We start from the raw sequence: 18,485 nt of genomic DNA, 5'->3' as shown, positions 1-18,485 counted from the left end.
CTGGGTCACAAACTGAGAAGGGAGAGAGAAAGAGAGTGATGGATGGAGGGAGGCAGAAAGAAAGAAGGAGAAGGGGAGAGAGAGGGGAGGTCGAAGAGAGAGCAACGTTGTGAGCTAAACTATCTACATCATAGATTCTACATTTCTCACCAGTGGGTGGCAGAGTTGACAAAGTAGAGGCTGAATAGAAAGAAGGGAGACTAAATCTGTGCAATAATAACAGAACTTGTTTACAGACGTGTTTAAAAGCTGTGTTACCTGCTCGACGACGTAATATGCAAACTGCAGTCGCTGTCTCTGCAGCATTGGGGTGAGGTGCTGGAACAGGATGGGAAGGTGCTCGTGGCGGTTACGGAAGGGGATCAGGATAGCCACCTACACAGGGAGCAGGACAGAGGAGAGGAGAGTCAGACACACCCACAGCATGTATACGCTCATGTGCATCTAATACAGAGGGAGCAGGGCAGACAGAACCAGAATAAAGTAGAACATCATATGCTTCTAATAGAAGACACAGGTGTATACAAATATGGCTACAGTTCAATTTCATTATCTAACAGTAGTAAAATAACTGAAACACACAAGCACACACATTTCGTCAGTCATCCATGTCAACAGTCATACCTTCCAGCGTGGTTTACAGTCCTTGGGTTTCCAGTGTCCTCCAAAGTGAACATCCAGATACTTAGAGAACTTCAGATCAATCTCCTCCATAGGGATCTCAGTCATATTGACATCCATCGGACCCTCTGAGAACATACACATAAACCTTCAGTAAACAAACACACACACACTGTGGGATCTTAATCAGTCCCTCCAGGATTTCACTACGTTTTTTCTCTTTTATTTTTGTTGCGGGCAAAAATGTTGGATTTTTCTGTGGCAATTCTGACATTTGGCCTATGTGCTGACGCAGAAAAAGGTTTGTTGACATGTGGCTTGATTGAACCATTTTATGTGGTAATATTGCTTTGATTTAACTGTTTTATGCTGAAACAGTGCAGTGATATGTCCAATTTGTGTAATATGGGGGGGAATTGTTGTTTTGCCAAAGAAAGTTGAGCGTAGAATTGCAAAATCCTGGAGGGACTGCTTAGTCATATTCACATCCATAGGACCCTCTGAGAACCCACAATACACACACACCTGTTTTACAAACGTCAGTTATGGGGAATAGAAGGACATAGCCTACAGAGAAGGCACTAAATGTCACATTTGCAACTATAAATTAGCCTTATGTCATACTGTCAGTAATCATGGGTTTTCAATCCATGCGGGTAGAAAAAAGATATCACGCATTGATGAATTGTCATGATGAACACAGTCGTAGTGCTAGAGCTGAAATAGACCCGACCATGTCGTTGTAAACCAAATTTGATTAAAGTCAAATTCAACTAAAAGCAAATTACGAGGCCTAAGCACTGGACAGAGGGGGGGTGTATATAGAATGCATTCGGAAAGTATTCACACCCCTTCCCTTTTTCCACAGTTTGTTACGTTACAGCCTTAAATAACAATTTTTCCTCATCAATCTACACACAATACCCCATAATGACAAAGAGAAAACAGGTTTTTAGACATTTTTGCAAATGTATAAAAAAAAAAAAAAAGAACAGATCCCTTATTTAAATAAGCATTCAGACCCTTTGCTATGAGACTCAAAATTGAGCTCAGGTGAATCCTGTTTCCATTGATCATCCTTGAGATATTTCTCCACTTGGTCACTACAATGGTCACTCTGGCAGAGCTCCAGAGTTCCTCTGTGGAGATGGGAGAACCTTCCAGAAGGACAACCATCTCTGCAGCAGTCCACCAATCAGGCCTTAATGATAGAGTGGCCAGACGAAAGCCACTTCTCAGTAAAATGGCACGACAGCCCACTTGGAGTTTGCCAAAAGGCACCTAAAGGACTCTCAGACCATGAAAAACAAGATTCTCTGGTCTGATGAGTCCAAGATTGAACTCTTTAACCTGAATGCCAAGCGTCACGTCTGGAGGAAACCTGGCACCATCCCTACGGTGAAGCATGGGTGGTAGCATCATGCTGTGGGGATGTTTTTCAGCAGCAGGGACTGGGAGACTAGTCAGGATCGAGGGAATGATGAACGGAGCAAAGTACAGAGAGATCCTTGAGGAAAACCTGTTCCAGAGCGTTCAGGACCTCAGACTGGGGCGAAGGTTCACCTTCCAACAGGACAATGACCCTAAGCACATAGCCAAGACAATGCAGGAGTGGCTTCGGGACAAGTCTCTGAATGTCCTTGAATGGCCCAGCCAGAGCCCAGACGTGAACCCAATGAAACATCTCTGGAGAGACCTGAAAATACCTGTGCAGCGACGATCCCCATCCAACCTGACAGAGCTTGAGAGGATCTGCAAAGAAGAATGGGAGAAACTCCCCAAATACAGGTGTGCCAAGCTTGTAGCATCATACCAAAGAAGACTTGAGGCTGTAATCACATAAGCTCTAGGAAGAGATATTTCAGTGTTTTTATTTATAATACATTTGCAAACATTTCTAAAAACCTGTTTTTGCTTCATCATATGGATTATTGTATGTAGATTGGGAGTCAAGGGATCTGAATACTTTCTGAATGTACTGGATGTGTCATGGAACTCTCCTACCATTTGTCTTCAGATTTCATTGATAGCACAGAGGCGACAATTGGTAATGCAATACGTTTAACTGTAACCAAAGTGCATATGTAGATCTAACCGGCATGATAAGCCACACACATCCTAGAGGGAGAGGCAGTGTGACAGAATGAGGAGCGAGAGATTGAGAAATAGTAAGAGAAAGAGGAAGCACAAAGAGACAGCCAAGAGTAGCTTATCTCATGAGAGTTACATGACCTGATCATAGTACAGTATGAAGATAAGCAGAAACTGATTCTCCAATAGAAATCTCTGATCACGATGTTAGCTAGCACAGCTCAGGCGCAGAAACATGTCATCGGGACTAATGGTCGTGTCGAGCAGAACTGCGCATGTGCAGGCCGTTAAATCAGAAGGCACTCCTTAGATATAAAGTTGTTTTTGACAAAAATTCATGTCCGTTTGTCACTTTCACAAGGTTGTAGTAATGACAGATTCAGCTACTTAAGACATTGGCTTGAATCTATGTTGTCTTTAGATTTGGAGAAAAGGACACATTTTTCACTCCTCCCAGCGACTTGCCAAACCCCGGTCTGGTCTGTCGAGTTCCCGTATCATGATGTTGTGCCTCTGTGTTTGAAAACCCAGTGGTAAAATACTCTCTCAGTAGGCAAATTGATGGTTTGAAGGCAAGCGTTCTGGTTACTTACTCATAGAAGGCAAGTGTTCTGGTTACTTACTCATAGAAGGCAAGCGTTCTGGTTACTTACTCATAGAAGGCAAGCGTTCTGGTTACTTACTCATAGAAGGTAAGCGTTCTGGGCAGGGGAGGTTCTGGGCATATGTGAAGTTCTCAGGGAGGTATGAGGTTGGCTGGGCCATGTATTCACTGGAGTTAATGCCATCTGGGTAATCTACAGGAACAAACAAGACATTTATTTTTTGATTGATTGTATAAATTACCTTTCTATATTCTCCCTTTTAGGTAACTTAGAGATGGATAATGCTGATTATAGGTAGTGGAGGGGAGTAGACTATTTCAACCAACATGAGCTCTATTGGAGCTAGAGTGAGGGTCGTTCTTGTGATTTTTGGCTGCCCCTCGTCTCATATTGGTTGAAGCACTGCCTACTCCCCTACACTACATATTAATCAGCAAGATCCCTCTCTCTCTTAACTACCTAAAAGGGGGAAGATTGAGAGGTCATTTATACACTCTCCTACATATTTATTTGGACAGTGAAGCGACAACTTTTAATTTGGCTATACAAATGTTTTATAAGGCGACAGTACATAATGCCACATTTTGATACATCTGTTTTAAAGTTTTTAAATGAAAGCGCTTTATGTATCTAGTCCCCCCATTTGAAGGTGTCATACAGTGCCCTACTGAATTATTTGCACCCTAGGTAAATATGAACAAAAAAGGCTGTGAAAAAATGTCATGAATCTAACCTTTAATTTTGTTAAAATTGTTCAAAGATAGTCATCAAGAAACACATTTTATATTCGAAAACATGCATGGTTCCGTGTGGCTCAGTTGTTGGAGCATGGCGCTTGCAACACTTTTTAAAATGTAAAATATCACAATTATTGGCACCCCTGCATTTAGTACTTTGTGCACCCTCCCTTTGCCAACAGCTCTGAGTCATCTCCTATAATGTTTGATGAGGTGGGAGAACACATAGGAAGAGATTTGAGACCATTCCTCCATACAGAAACTCTCCAGATCCTTCAGAGTCCTTGGTCCTCACTTGTGGACTCTCCTCTTCAGCTCACCCCACAGGTTTTCAATGGGGTTTAGGTCAGGGGACTGGGATGGCCATTGCAAAAGTTTGATTCTATGGTCAGTGAACCATTTGTGTGGATTTGGAGGTATGCTTTGGATCGTTGTCCTCCTGGAAGATCCAACGACGACCCAGTTTTAGCCTCCTGGCAGAAGCAGACAGGTTTTGGCCTAAAATCTCATGGTAATTGATGGAGTCCATGATCAAATCAAATTGTATTTGTCACATGCGCCGAATACAACAGGTGTAGACCTTACAGGGAAATGCTTACTTACAAACCCTTAACCAACAATGGAGTTTTAAGAAAGAATACAATTTTTTTTTTGAAAAAATAAATACAAAAAGACACAAAAAATACAAAATAAAATAATACGAAATAAAAGTACCAAATAATTAAAAGAGCAGCAGTAAAACCAACAATAGCGAGGCTATATACAGGGGGGCACCGGGTCAATGTGCGGAGGCACCGGTTAGTCGAGGTAATATGTACATGTAGGTACAGTTAATAAAGTGACTATGCATAGATAATAAACAGAGTAGCAGCAGCATAAAAGAGGGGAGGCAATGCAAATAGTCTGGGTAGCCATTTGATTAGATGTACAGGAGTCTTATGGCTTGGGGGTAGAAGCTGTTTAGAAGCCTCTTGGACCTAGACATGGCGCTCCGGTACCGCTTGCCATGCAGTAGCAGAGAGAACAGTCTATGACTAGGGCGGCTGGAGTCTGACCATTTTTAGGGCCTTCCTCTGACACCGCCTGGTATAGAAGTCCTGGATGGAAGGAACCTTAGCCCCAGTGATGTACTGGGCCATAAGCACTACCCTCTGTAGTGCCTTGCAGTCGGAGGTCGAGCAGTTCCCATACCAGGCAGTGATGCAACCAGTCAGGATGCTCTTGATGGTGCAGCTGTAGAACCTTTTGAGGATCTGAGGACCCATGCCAAATATTTTCAGTCTCCTTAGGGGGAATAGGTTTTGTCATGCCCTCTTCACGACGGTCTTGGTGTGCTTGGACCATGTTAGTTTGTTGGTGATGTGGACACCAAGCTCTCAAGCTGCTCCACTACAGCCCCATCAATGAGAATGGGGGTGTGCTCAGTCCTCTTCTTTTTCCTGTAGTCCACAATCATCTCCTTTGTCTTGATCACGTTGAGGGAGAGGTTGTTGTCCTGGCTCCACACGGCCAGGTCTCTGACCTCCTCCCAACAGGCTGTCTCGTCGTTGTCGGTGATCAGGCCTACCACTGTTCTGTCATCAGCAAACTTAATGATGGTGTTGGAGTCGTGCCTAGACATGCAGTCATGAGTGAACAGGGAGTACAGGAGGGGACTGAGATAGCACCCCTAAGGGGGCCCCGTGTTGAGGATCAGCGTGGCAGATGTGTTGTTCCCTACCATTACCACCTGGGGGCGGCCCGTCAGGAAGTCCAGGATACAGTTGCAGAGGGAGGTGTTTAGTCCCAGGGTCCTTAGCTTAGTGAGGAGCTTTGAGGGCATTATGGTGTTGAACGCTGAGCTGTAGTCAATAAATAGCATTCTCACATAGGTGTTCCTTTTGTCCAGGTGTGAAAGGGCAGTGTGGAGCGCAATAGAGATTGCATCATCTGTGGATCTGTTGGGGCGGTATGCAAATGTAGTGTGTCTAGGGTTTCTGGGATAATGGCGTTAATGTGAGCCAAGACCAGCCTTTCAAAAGGACTTCATGGCTACAGACGTGAGTGCTATGGGTCGGTAGTCATTTAGGCAGGTTACCATAGTGTTCTTGGGCACAGGGACTATGGTCGTCTGCTTGAAACATGTTGGTACTACAGACTCAAACAGTGAGAGGTTGGAAATGTCAGTGAAGACACTTGCCAGTTGGTCAGCGCATGCTTGGAGTACACACAGTCGTCCGGAACAGCTGATGCTCTCATGCATGTTTCAGTGTTACTTGCCTCGAAGCGAGCATAGAAGTAATTTAGCTCGTCTGGTAGGCTTGTGTCACTGGGCAGCTCGCGGCTGTGCTTCCTTTTGTAGTCTGTAATAGTTTGCAAGCCCTGCCACATCCGACGAGCTTCGGAGCCGGTGTAGTACGATTCGATCTTAGTCCTGTATTGACGCTTTGCCTGTTTGATGGTTCAGAGGGCATAGCGGGATTTCTTATAAGCTTCCGGGTTAGAGTCCCACTCCTTGAAAGCGGCAGCTCTACCCTTTAGCTCAGTGCGGATGTTGCCTGCAATCCATGGCTTCTGGTTGGGGTATGTACGTACAGTCACTGTGGGGACGACGTCATCGATGCACTTATTGATGAAGCCAGTGACTGATGTGGTGTACTCCTAACAAGGTTCCCAGGGCCTTTGGAAATAAAACAGCCCCACAACATCACAAATCCAGAACCATTCTTCACAGTGGGGATTAGGTTATTTTCTGCATGACCATGGCTCTTTTTTACGCCAAACCCACCTCTGGTGTTTGTTGCCAAAAATATATATTTTAGTCTCAGACAATAGAACCTGATTCCAATCAAAGTTCCAATGACATTTAGCAAACTCCAGGTACTTACATTTGTGGTTTGGTGACAGCAGAGGCTTTCTTCTGGCATCCAAATAACTTGTTGGCATGGAGGTGAGGTCTAATTGTAGTTTTGGAGACCCCAAGATGTAACTAACTTCTGCAATTCTCCAACTGTAATTCTTGGAGATTTTTTTGCTACTTGAACCATCCTTCTCACTGTGTGTGGAGGCAAAATACACTTGCGTCCTCTTCCAGGCAAGTTCATCACAGCTCCATTTGTTTTACATTTCTTAATTATTGCCCTAATAGTGGAGATGGGTATTTTCAGGCACGTAGCTATCTTTTTATAGCCATTGCCTGACTTGTGAAGGTCAACAACATTGTCTCATTTCATGTGTGTGTTCTCTGGCCTTTCCCATGTTGATGGATGACTAAGGGAGTTTAGCCTGTGTGTCACCTCATATTTATACCCCAGTGAAACAGGAAGTAATGGATGACCACTTAAGAGTTCCCAAAAACTCAGATGAACTTTAACAGGTAAAATCATAAATCGGAATATACAGATTTTTTTCAGTAGAATTTCTAGGGGTGCCAGCAAATGTGAGACGCATGTTCTTGATTTTTTTAATTTCTTGATGACTATTATTTTTGAACAATTTTTACTCAAAAGTTAGAATCATAACATATTTGAGTGTAAGATCAAGCTGATAATCAATAAAATAAAAAATCACAGCCTTTTTTGTTCATATTTACCTAGGGTGCCAATAATTCAGGAGGGCCCTAAGTATTTGGACGAATTAACTTATAGAGTGCCTTCGGAAAGTATTCAGACTCATTGACTTTTTCCACATTTTGTTACGTTACAGCCTTATTCTAAAATGTATTAAATTCTTGTTTTTTTCTCTCATCAATCTGCGCACAATACCCCATATTGATAAAGCAAAAACAGGTTAATAAAACAAATATATATAAAACATTTACATAAGTATTCAGACCCTTTACTCAGTACTTTGTTGAAGCACCTTTGGCAGCAATTACAGGCTCGAGTCTTCTTGGGTATGACGCTACAAGCTTGGCACACCTGTATTTGGGGAGTTTCTCCCATTCTTCTCTGCAGATCCTCTCGCTCTGTCAGGTTCGATGGGGAGCGTTGCTGCACAGCTATTTTCAGGTCTCTCCAGAGATGTTAGATCGGGTTCAAGTCCGGGCTCTGGATGGGCTACTCAAGGACATTCAGCTATGTGCTTAGGGTCGTTGTCCTGTAGGAAGATGAACCTTTGCCCCAGTCTGAGGTCCTGAGCGCTCTAGAGCAGGTTTTCCTCAAGGATCTCTCTGTACTTTGCTCTGTTAATCTTTGCCTCGATCCTGACTAGTCTCCCAGTCCCTGCCACTGAAAAACACCCCCACAGCATGATTCTGCCACCACCATGCTTCACCGTAGGGATGGTGCCAGGTTTCCTCCAGACTTGACACTTGGCATTCAGGCCAAAGAGTTGAATCTTGGTTTCATCAGACAAGGTCTCACGGTCTGAAAGTCTTTAGGTGACTTTTGGCAAACTCCAAGCGGGCTGTCATGTGCCATTTTACTGAGGAATGACTTCCGTCTGGCCACTCTACCGTAAAGGCTTGATTGGTGGAGTGCTGCAAAGATGGTTGTCCTTCTGGAAGGTTCTCCCATCTCCACAGAGGAACTCTGGAGCTCTGCCAGAGTGACCATTGGGTTCTTGGTCACCTACCTGACCAAGGCCCTTCTCCCCCGATTGCTCAGATTGGCCAGGCGGCCAGCTCTAGTAAGAGTCTTGGTAGTTCCAAACTTCTTCCATTTAAGAATGATGGAGGCCACTGTGTTCTTGGGACCTTCAATGCTGTAGACATTTTTTGGTACCCTTCCCCAGATCTGTGCCTCAACACAATCCTGTCTCGGAGCTCTACGGACAATTCCTTCGACCTCATGGCTTTGTTTTTGCTCTGACATGCACTGTCAACTGTGGGACCTTATATAGACAGGTGTGTGCCTTTCCAAATCATGTTCAATCAATTGAATTTACCACAGGTGGACTCCAATTAAGTTGTAGAAACTCAATTTCGAGTCTCATAGCAAAGGGTCTGAATACTTATGTAAATAAGGTATTTGTTTTTTAAGTTTAATACATTTGCAAACATTTCTAAAAACCTGTTTTCGCTTTGTCATTATGGGGTATTGTGTGTAGATTGCTGAGGATTCTTTTTTATTTAATCCATTTTAGAATAAGGCTGTAACGTAACAAAATGTGGAAAAAGTCAAGGGGTCTGAATACTTTCCGAAGGCACTGTAAGCGTGTTCAAGTAGTCAAAAGTTTAGTATTTGGTCCCAAATACCTAGCACACAATGACTACATCAAGCTTGTGACTCTACAATCTTGTTGGATGCATTTACAGATTGTTTTGGTTGTGTTTCAGATTATGTTGTGGCCAATATATTTTTTTAACATTTTAGTCATTTAGCAGACACTCTTATCCAGAGCGACTTACAGTTAGTGAGTGCATACATTTTTCATACTGTTTTTCATACTGGCCCCCCGTGGGAATCGAACCCACAACCCTGCTGTTGCTAGCGCCATGCTCTACCAACTGAGCTACAGGAGACCTGAATGGTAAATAATGTTTTTTATTGTAAATAAGAATAGAATGTTTCTGAACACTTCTACATTAATGTGGATGCTACCATGATTACATATAATAATGAATGATGTATGAGAAAGTTAGAGGCACAAAGATCATACCCCCAAGACCTCTTAACCTCTCACCATTACCAATAACAGGGGAGGGAGTATTTTTTTGGAATATTTAGGTCTCTGACTTTCTCACTCCTCATTATTCACGATTCATTCCTGATTATCCATTATCATGGTAGCGTCCACATTAATGTAGAATGAGACATATTCTATTCTTATTTAAAATAACAGTGTCTCCATAATGTCAATATATTATTTACCATTCATTTATATTGGGCACAAAATAAATCGGAAACAACCTAAACAAAATGCCTCCAACAAGTTTGTAGTCACAAGCTTGATGTAGCCTACTGAGGATTATTTCTGTCTGTAATAAAGCTCTTTTGTGGGGAAAAACTAATTCTGATTGTTTGGGCCTGGCTTTCCAGTAGGTGGGCCTATGTCCTCCAAGGCCCACCCATGGCTGCACCCCTACCCAGTCATGTGAAATCCATAGATTAGGGACTAATTCATTTCTTTCAATTGACTGATTTCCTTATATGAACTGTAACTCAGTAAAATCTTTGAAATTGTCACAAGTTGCATTTATATTTTTGCTCAGTATACTTATGACATCTTAAAATTGGGGGGACTAGATACATAAAGTGTCAATTCTGTACTGTCACCTCATATGAAACATTTGATCTCAAATCCAAAATGCTGGAGTATAGAGCCAAATTAAATGTTTTAGTGTCACAGTCCAAATAGATTAGTAGGGAAGTGTATAATTGATATCTCGATTTTACTTTTTAAGGGAGGAATGCTGCTTAAGATAGGAGGTGGATGAGAGTAGACAGCAGTTAGACAAAAGTGACGAAGTGCAGCCCAAAATTACAAGAACCTCCGAAGAAAAATAGCAGCAACTGCAGTCCCTTTAGCAAGGGCCATTATTTTGATATTTGGCTGCCCATCGTGTCATGTTGGTGGGACGGGTGTCTCCAATCAAACTCACCAGTGCCGTTGAGGGTACTGTTCTTATTGGCGTAGAGTCTGATCATCTGACCAATGGTCCTCACATTATCCCTCAACATGATGCCCTGGGCCTGCACCATGAAGAAGTATGTGTTGGCTGGAGAGAGGGATTGAGAGAGGGAAGGGTGAGGAAAAGGAGGGAGAGAGAAAGGGGAGAGAGAGGGGGAAATACAGGTGCAGGGAGGGGGAAAGAAAGAGAGAGGGACAGAAGGAAAGAGAGTGCAATCACTTTAGTCTGTTTGACTGGTTCAATTACACCCCCCTCACATACCAGTCCACGACAGTAAATTTGCTGACTTTTCATGTCGTCAGCGTAAAAGCTTGCCCTCCCTCAGTCTCTTGGCCATAAAGGAACAGGGCGGCGAGATAAGAGGCAGGAAATCCCTGTCTCTGGCTACGTCCTAAATAGCACCCTATTCCCTATACAGTGGGGGAAAAAAGTATTTAGTCAGCCACCAATTGTGCAGGTTCTCCCACTTAAAAAGATGAGAGAGGCCTGTAATTTTCATCATAGGTACACGTCAACTATGACAGACAAAATGAGGAAAAAATTTCCAGAAAATCACATTGTAGGATTTTTTATGATTTTATTTGCAAATGATGGTGGAAAATAAGTATTTGGTCAATAACAAAAGTTTCTCAATACTTTGTTATATACCCTTTGTTGGCAATGACACAGGTCAAACGTTTCTGTAAGTCTTCACAAGGTTTTCACACACTGTTGCAGGTATTTTGGCCCATTCCTCCATGCAGATCTCCTCTAGAGCAGTGATGTTTTGGGGCTGTCGCTGGGCAACACGGACTTTCAACTCCCTCCAAAGATTTTCTATGGGGTTGAGATCTGGAGACTGGCTAGGCGACTCCAGGACCTTGAAATGCTTCTTACGGCCACTCCTTCGTTGCCCGGGCGGTGTGCTTGGGATCATTGTCATGCTGAAAGACCCAGCCACGTTTCATCTTCAATGCCCTTGCTGATGGAAGGAGGTTTTCACTCAAAATCTCACGATACATGGCCCCATTCATTCTTTCCTTTACACGGATCAGTCGTCATGGTCCCTTTGCAGAAAAACAGCCCCAAAGCATGATGTTTCCACCCCCATGCTTCACAGTAGGCATGGTGTTATTTGGATGCAACTCAGCATTCTTTGTCCTCCAAACACGACGAGTTGAGTTTTTACCAAAAAGTTCTATTTTGGTTTCATCTGACCATATGACATTCTCCCAATCCTCTTCTGGATCATCCAAATGCACTCTAGCAAACTTCAGACGGGCCTGGACATGTACTGGCTTAAGCAGGGGGGACACGTCTGGCACTGCAGGATTTGAGTCCCTGGCGGCGTAGTGTGTTACTGATGGTAGGCTTTGTTACTTTGGTCCCAGCTCTCTGCAGGTCATTCACTAGGTCCCCCCGTGTGGTTCTGGGATTTTTGCTCACTGTTCTTGTGATCATTTTGACCCCACGGGGTGAGATCTTGCGTGGAGCCCCAGATCGAGGGGAGATTATCAGTGGTCTTGTATGTCTTCCATTTCCTAATAATTGCTCCCACAGTTGGTTTCTTCAAACCAAGCTGCTTACCTATTGCAGATTCAGTCTTCCCAGCCTGGTGCAGGTCTACAATTTTGTTTCTGGTGTCCTTTGACAGCTCTTTGGTCTTGGCCATAGTGGAGTTTGGAGTGTGACTGTTTGAGGTTGTGGACAGGTGTCTTTTATACTGATAACAAGTTCAAACAGGTGCCATTAATACAGGTAACGAGTGGAGGACAGAGGAGCCTCTTAAAGAAGAAGTTACAGGTCTGTGAGAGACAGAAATCTTGCTTGTTTGTAGGTGACCAAATACTTATTTTCCACCATAATTTGCAAATAAATTCATTAAAAATCCTACAATGTGATTTTCTGGAGAAAAAAAATCTCAATTTGTCTGTCATAGTTGAGGTGTACCTATGATGAAAATTACAGGCCGCTCTCATCTTTTTAAGTGGGAGAACTTGCACAATTGGTGGCTGACTAAATAGTTTTTTTCCCCACTGTATAGTGCACCTCACCCTATAGGCCCTGGTCAAAAGTATTGCGTCTATTTGGGACGCAGTCTCAGTCCCACGACCGACTACAGACAGCAGGGCCAGCCTAGAGGCTGCTAGGGGCTCTGAATAATTAAACATGTACCACTACTGCAGCAAAACAGCCAGGGTGCACACACACTTCATCAGCTAAGGTTACACACACATCTCATCAGTTTACACACTCACGCATCTCATCAACTTACACACCCATCTCATCAATTACAAACACGGGCACCAAATCAGTTACACAAAAACCCACACACTCCCAGCCACGCACTCAAGCACACTATCTGCATGCCTTGTTCTATCACCCATTACAGAGAACCTTAAGTTGATCTCTTGAGTGACAGCTCTTTGGTCTGAGGCTGAACAGGGATAGCAGTCTGCCACGCCACACAACGACAGTGTTGAATGATGGATTCCAGAGTTTACTCCCTCCCTTCGTGTATGTGTACCCTGTGTGTGTACAGTGCGCAAGCATTTGCTTGTGTGTATGTGAGAGTGTATCCACTTCGGTAAAAAGGAGAGAGTGCTCAGAGGCAATAAGTCTTGTCAGAAGCAGCCAGACTATCTTGGACCGGAGGAGGAGGAGGAGGGGGGGTGAGAGGACAGATCAAGCACTAAGAGCCCATTACACTGACACACAAACTAATAGGGCTGGGCGGTATATCGTATTTTACTATACCCCGGTACTGATGCGCAGACCGGTATGAATTTCTACCTTCTATAATGGTATTTCAATGTTTGCCTTGTTAAATGTGATGCGCAACTCTGGCGTGTATAATGTCCATTTTTTATAGTTCACTCCATTTGCTACATGAGTCATCTCTCTCCCTCTCCTCCTGCTGCTGCATGATGCTAAACCAAACCAAGCCCTGACACTCAAGGAGATAGTAGTTGCTCGACCACTTGCCGTTCACTCAATGGTCAGATGGATGCAACAATGTTGGTGACATGCTGCTTCCACAAGCCTTATATAATTACACCATTCGTTTGTGTAACTAATGTCTGCTAGTTTGTAGTTTCTTAGCAAGGTGTTGCTAAAATAATTTATGTTAGCCGCTAATGCCAAACGCTAGTTAGCTGGCTAGTTAGCTTGCTAAATGCACTAAGAGTCAGAGCACAGTTAGAAAGATATGGCATATAGAAGCATACCAGATGGACATCATGAAAATGATCGGAGGAAGTTCAGGAGAAAAAACAAACAAAATATAATGATTGACTGTGTCCATAAAATGTATATAGTATGTATAAGCATGAAGTAGAGGCCTAAGCATCGTTGTTCACTACTTTACTCCAATTAGGGAAGGGATGGTGGGGTTGGAAAGTAATAAAGGGAAATATATATATATATTTAAAGGATATGTAAGATTTCTGGCTCCCAGGTGTCTTTTATACAGGTAACGAACTGAGATTAGGAGCACACTCTTAAAGGGAGTGCTCCTAATCTCAGTTTGTTACCTGTATAAAAGACACCTGTCCACAGAAGCAATCAATCAAATCAGATTCCAAACTCTCCACCATGGCCAAGACCAAAGAGCTCTCCAAGGATGTCAGGGACAAGATTGTAGACCTACACAAGGCTGGAATCGGCTACAAGACCATCGCCAAGCAGCTGGTACAGTTGGTGCGATTATTCGCAAATGGAAGAAACACAAAATAACTGTCAATCTCCCTCGACCTGGGGCTCCATGCAAGATTACATTTTACATTTTAGTCATTTAGCAGACGCTCTTATCCAGAGCGACTTACATGAGCAATTAGGGTTAAGTGCCTTGCTCAAGGGCACATCGACAGATTTTTCACCTAGTTGGCTCGGGGATTAGAACCAGCGACCTTTCGGTTACTGGCACAACGTTCTTAACCACTAAGCTACCTGCCGCCCCAAGATCTCACCTCGTGGAGTTGCAATGATCATGAGAACGGTGAGGAATCAGCCCAGAACTACACGGGAGGATTTGTCAATGATCTCAAGGCAGCTGGGACCATAGTCACCAAGAAAACAATTGGTAACACACTACGCCGTGAAGAACTGAAATCCTGCAGGGCCCGCAAGGTCCCCCTGCTCAAGAAAGCACATATACAGGCCCGTCTGAAGTTTGCCAATGAACATCTGAATGATTCATGGGAATTGCAGCATGACAATGACCCAAAACACACGGCCAAGGCAACAAAGGAGTGGCTCAAGAAGAAGCACATTAAGGTCCTGGAGTGGTCTAGCCAGTCTCCAGACCTTAATCCCATAGCAAATATGTGGAGGGAGCTGAAGGTTCGAGTTGCCAAACGTCTGCCTCGAAACCTTAATGACTTGGAGAAGATCTGCAAAGAGGAGTGGAACAAAATCCCTCCTGAGATGTGTGCAAACCTGGTGGCCAACTACAAGAAACGTCTGACCTCTGTGATTGCCAACAAGGGTTTTGCCACCAAGTACTAAGTCATGTTTTGCAGAGGGGTCAAATACTTATTTCCCTCATTAAAATTGCAAATCAATTGATAACATTTTTTACATGCGTTTTTCTGGATTCTTGTTATTCTGTCTCTCACTGTTCAAATAAACCTACCATTAAAATTATAGACTGATCATGTCTTTGTCAATGGGCAACCGTACAAAATCAGCAGGGGATCAAATGCTTTTTTCTCTCACTGTATGTATGCATGTGTGTGTGTGTGTGTATATATATATATATATATATATATATATATATATATATATATATATATATATATATATATATATATATATATGCGAGAAAAAAAGAAAAAAAACATATGGGGGATTGGAAGTTTACATTGATGGAAGTTATAATCTATCTGCAATATTAAAGCTGACCTACCCCCTAAAAAAAAAAAAAGAAGAAAAAAAACTAGAGTCAGAGCATAATACTGCCTGGTACCATTGCCTAAATAAGCATGTTTGTGCAACGGTATCTTATCAGAGAGGAATAGGTGAAGCATGATTATGTTGGCTGGCTAGCTAGCAAGCTACATGTAGTAAGAAAACATGTAATGTAATATCTAATTAGGGTCACCTGGAAACACTGACCAACACTTTGGTCCCTACCCTGTCAATAATTCCTCCCTGGCTTATTAATGAATTGTCATGTCAAACAACAATGTATTCTAGGTCCTGCCCACTCTATTCCAACAATAGAATTAGAATAATTATATTTCCAAGATTCCAACAGTTCACCAATTAACTAAGACTAGATATTGTCCATATCATGCTGCTTGGCACAGTGCGCAAATTATAATAAAAGTGCAGGAAATACAGAAATTGATGCTGAAAATAATTTTTGTTGAGAGTATAAATGTAGAAAGCCCCCAATGAAATCACATAATGTGTTGCCACCCTAGGGTCATGAACTACTAATAAAGCATATTTAGAAATTGTATTATTTAACAACATAAAATACCGTCACTGTCAAAAATGTGAAGAAAATTGTGATATATTTTATCCATATTGCCCAGCTCTACCAACTAATACATTCACAGAAGCCTAGTTTTGAGAAGCCTTTTGAGGCTAAATAACAAGATTTCAACTAGCATTACAGCATATCCGACTAGCCTATAGCCCAGCCACAGCATAAAGCAAATCTCCCGTTACTGTTATTAGAGACTGACTCAGGTTTAACAAGCGAGTAATACAATAATATAATTCAATCATTAGATTGGACACAATACACCCATTTGAGTTCATGGTATCCAATGTCATAGGTAGGCCAATCTCAAGAGTCTGAACCACCAATTATTTGCATATCAGGGTCAGTGCTGTGCCCCATCACCACAACTTGGGTGTTATCACACTTTTTATGCAAAGCAATCCAAAAGCACTGTCACACACTATAGAGAAGGTGTGTATGTCAGTCATCATACACCATGCTCTCTGTGCTGGCCACATCTGACTGTAATAATGACTGTGACCAACTGACCATATAATCCAGCATTATCCAATCTTGTTAGCCTACATACTGACACTGTCTCAGATACTTTACACACAGCAATCATTGACTGGACATAGCTACACATCTGATATTAAAGAACGGATCTTCAGGAATCATTTGCTATTTTAAACACAGAACATAGAGGATAACCTATGGGACTTCTATAGGCTATGAAAAAGAAAGCTGGTGTTCGATGGCTCAGAGGATGAAAACACATTCTCCAGACCTACTGACCTTTTCAGATATTACTAGGCCTATATTAATGGTATTTTCCAATGTCTGTCTACTATACTGCACATACAGCTGGCAGTGGTTTACCTTTTTGATGCTATTCAAATCAAAACAATTTAGGCCTAATATCTCCAGTAATGGTTGAAGGACATACGTTTGAAATTTGTTTTGGTTCTCATCCAGACAGTTGCGTCACATAGCTACGCTATGGAGAAGACGTGGCCGGCGAGATGCCTTGAGCTACAGGTAACTGCCAAAATAATGGAAACACAAGTAAATTAGGAATACAAAGTATATTGAAAGCAGGTGCTTCCACACAGGTGTGGTTCCTGAGTTAATTAAGCAATTACCATCCCATCATGCTTAGGGTCATGTATAAAATGCATGGCAGGCCATTATTTTGGCTACAATGGCTATGCCCCCATCCACAGGGCACGAGTGGTCAACGAATGGTTTGATGAGCATGAAAACGATGTAAACCATATGCCATGGCCGTCTCAGTCACCAGATCTCAACTCAATTTAACACTTATGGGAGATTCTGGAGCGGTGCCTGAGACAGCATTTTCCACCACCATCAACAAAACACCAAATGTTGGAATTTCTTGTGGAAGAATGGTGTCGCATCCCTCCAATAGAGTTCCAGACACTTGTAGAATCTATGCCAAGGTGCATTGAAGCTGTTCTGGCACGTGGTGGCGCAATGCCCTATTAAGACATTATGTTGGTGTTTCCTTTATTTTGGTAGTTACCTGTACCTGCCTGCGCCCAGAAGACCTGCTCTGGCTGCTCAGCTCCCCCTGTTGACCACCTGAACCTCCCTCTGCTCAAGCCTTGTGCTTGACTGTCGCGCCATCTGTTGGAGGGTTGAAGTACTCAAAACTTTTTAAGTCCAAACCTACACTCATGTCATTCATACTTTAATTGAGGTTTGTTTTGCTTTTCAAGCACTTTGAGATTTGTTTATTTGTACAGTGGGTATCATAAGTATTCACCCCCTTGGATTCTTTTAACGTTTTGTTGTATTACAAAGTCGGATTGAAATAAACTAGATTTAATTTAGATTTGTTTGTCATTGATCTACACAAAATACTCCATAATGTCAAAGTGAATTGAGAATCCTACAAATGTTTACTAATTAATAAACATTTTATAACTAAAATAGTCGTTGCATAAGGGCAATTCCACGCTAACAGAACTGCGCTTTGACTCAGATTTTTCACTTTAAAATGTAGGCTATGCCAAACAAAAACCATTGATTTCAAAGTTTAACAAACCATACAACTCCACAAGGACTACTTTGAACAATTTGCACAGAAAATGTCACAAAAACCTTTACTGGAAGAACTGTGCCGATGCAAAGTCTGGTAACAGAATTACGGCAAAGTTTTTTATGCAACCACATTTTCCAAAAACGCTTAAATATCTGCTCCGAATTAAGATTCAAAGATGTCTGCAGAAATGTGGTGTCAGCTATGACATGACACCTCGAGTTAAAAAAATATATATTTTGGTTATTGAACTACAGTATGTGAAGTGGATTTACATCCGGTAACGGAATTATGGTTACGGAATTACATCATGGGTCCCTGATCTGTACTATACAGAAATGCATAATTGTTGATATGAATTTCATTTTCTTCATTGTGATGTATC

At 42.4% G+C, this 18,485-nt stretch overlaps 1 protein-coding gene and 1 non-coding gene across 2 annotated transcripts in view; both read right to left on the bottom strand.

The window, feature by feature from the left end:
• Positions 1–18,485, bottom strand: part of LOC121540492 (beta-1,4-galactosyltransferase 6) — a 41,098-nt gene that overhangs the window by 14,225 nt on the left and 8,388 nt on the right. The window contains exons 2-5 of the mRNA XM_041849408.2: positions 10,578–10,694; positions 3,396–3,509; positions 625–749; positions 259–375 (exon numbers count right to left, since the gene is read on the bottom strand). Of these exons, the coding sequence (XP_041705342.1) occupies positions 259–375; positions 625–749; positions 3,396–3,509; positions 10,578–10,694 (473 nt within the window). The remainder of the gene's footprint in view (positions 1–258; positions 376–624; positions 750–3,395; positions 3,510–10,577; positions 10,695–18,485) is intronic.
• On the bottom strand, positions 9,424–9,499 carry trnaa-agc. The gene has a single exon. It is a non-coding gene; the product is annotated as a tRNA-Ala (tRNA).

The sequence above is a fragment of the Coregonus clupeaformis genome, chromosome 26, assembly GCF_020615455.1.
Source record: "Coregonus clupeaformis isolate EN_2021a chromosome 26, ASM2061545v1, whole genome shotgun sequence".
NCBI classification, from domain to species: Eukaryota; Metazoa; Chordata; class Actinopteri; order Salmoniformes; family Salmonidae; genus Coregonus; species Coregonus clupeaformis.
Note: the sequence above shows the minus strand (reverse complement) of the source record. Positions and strands in the feature narration are given on the sequence as shown.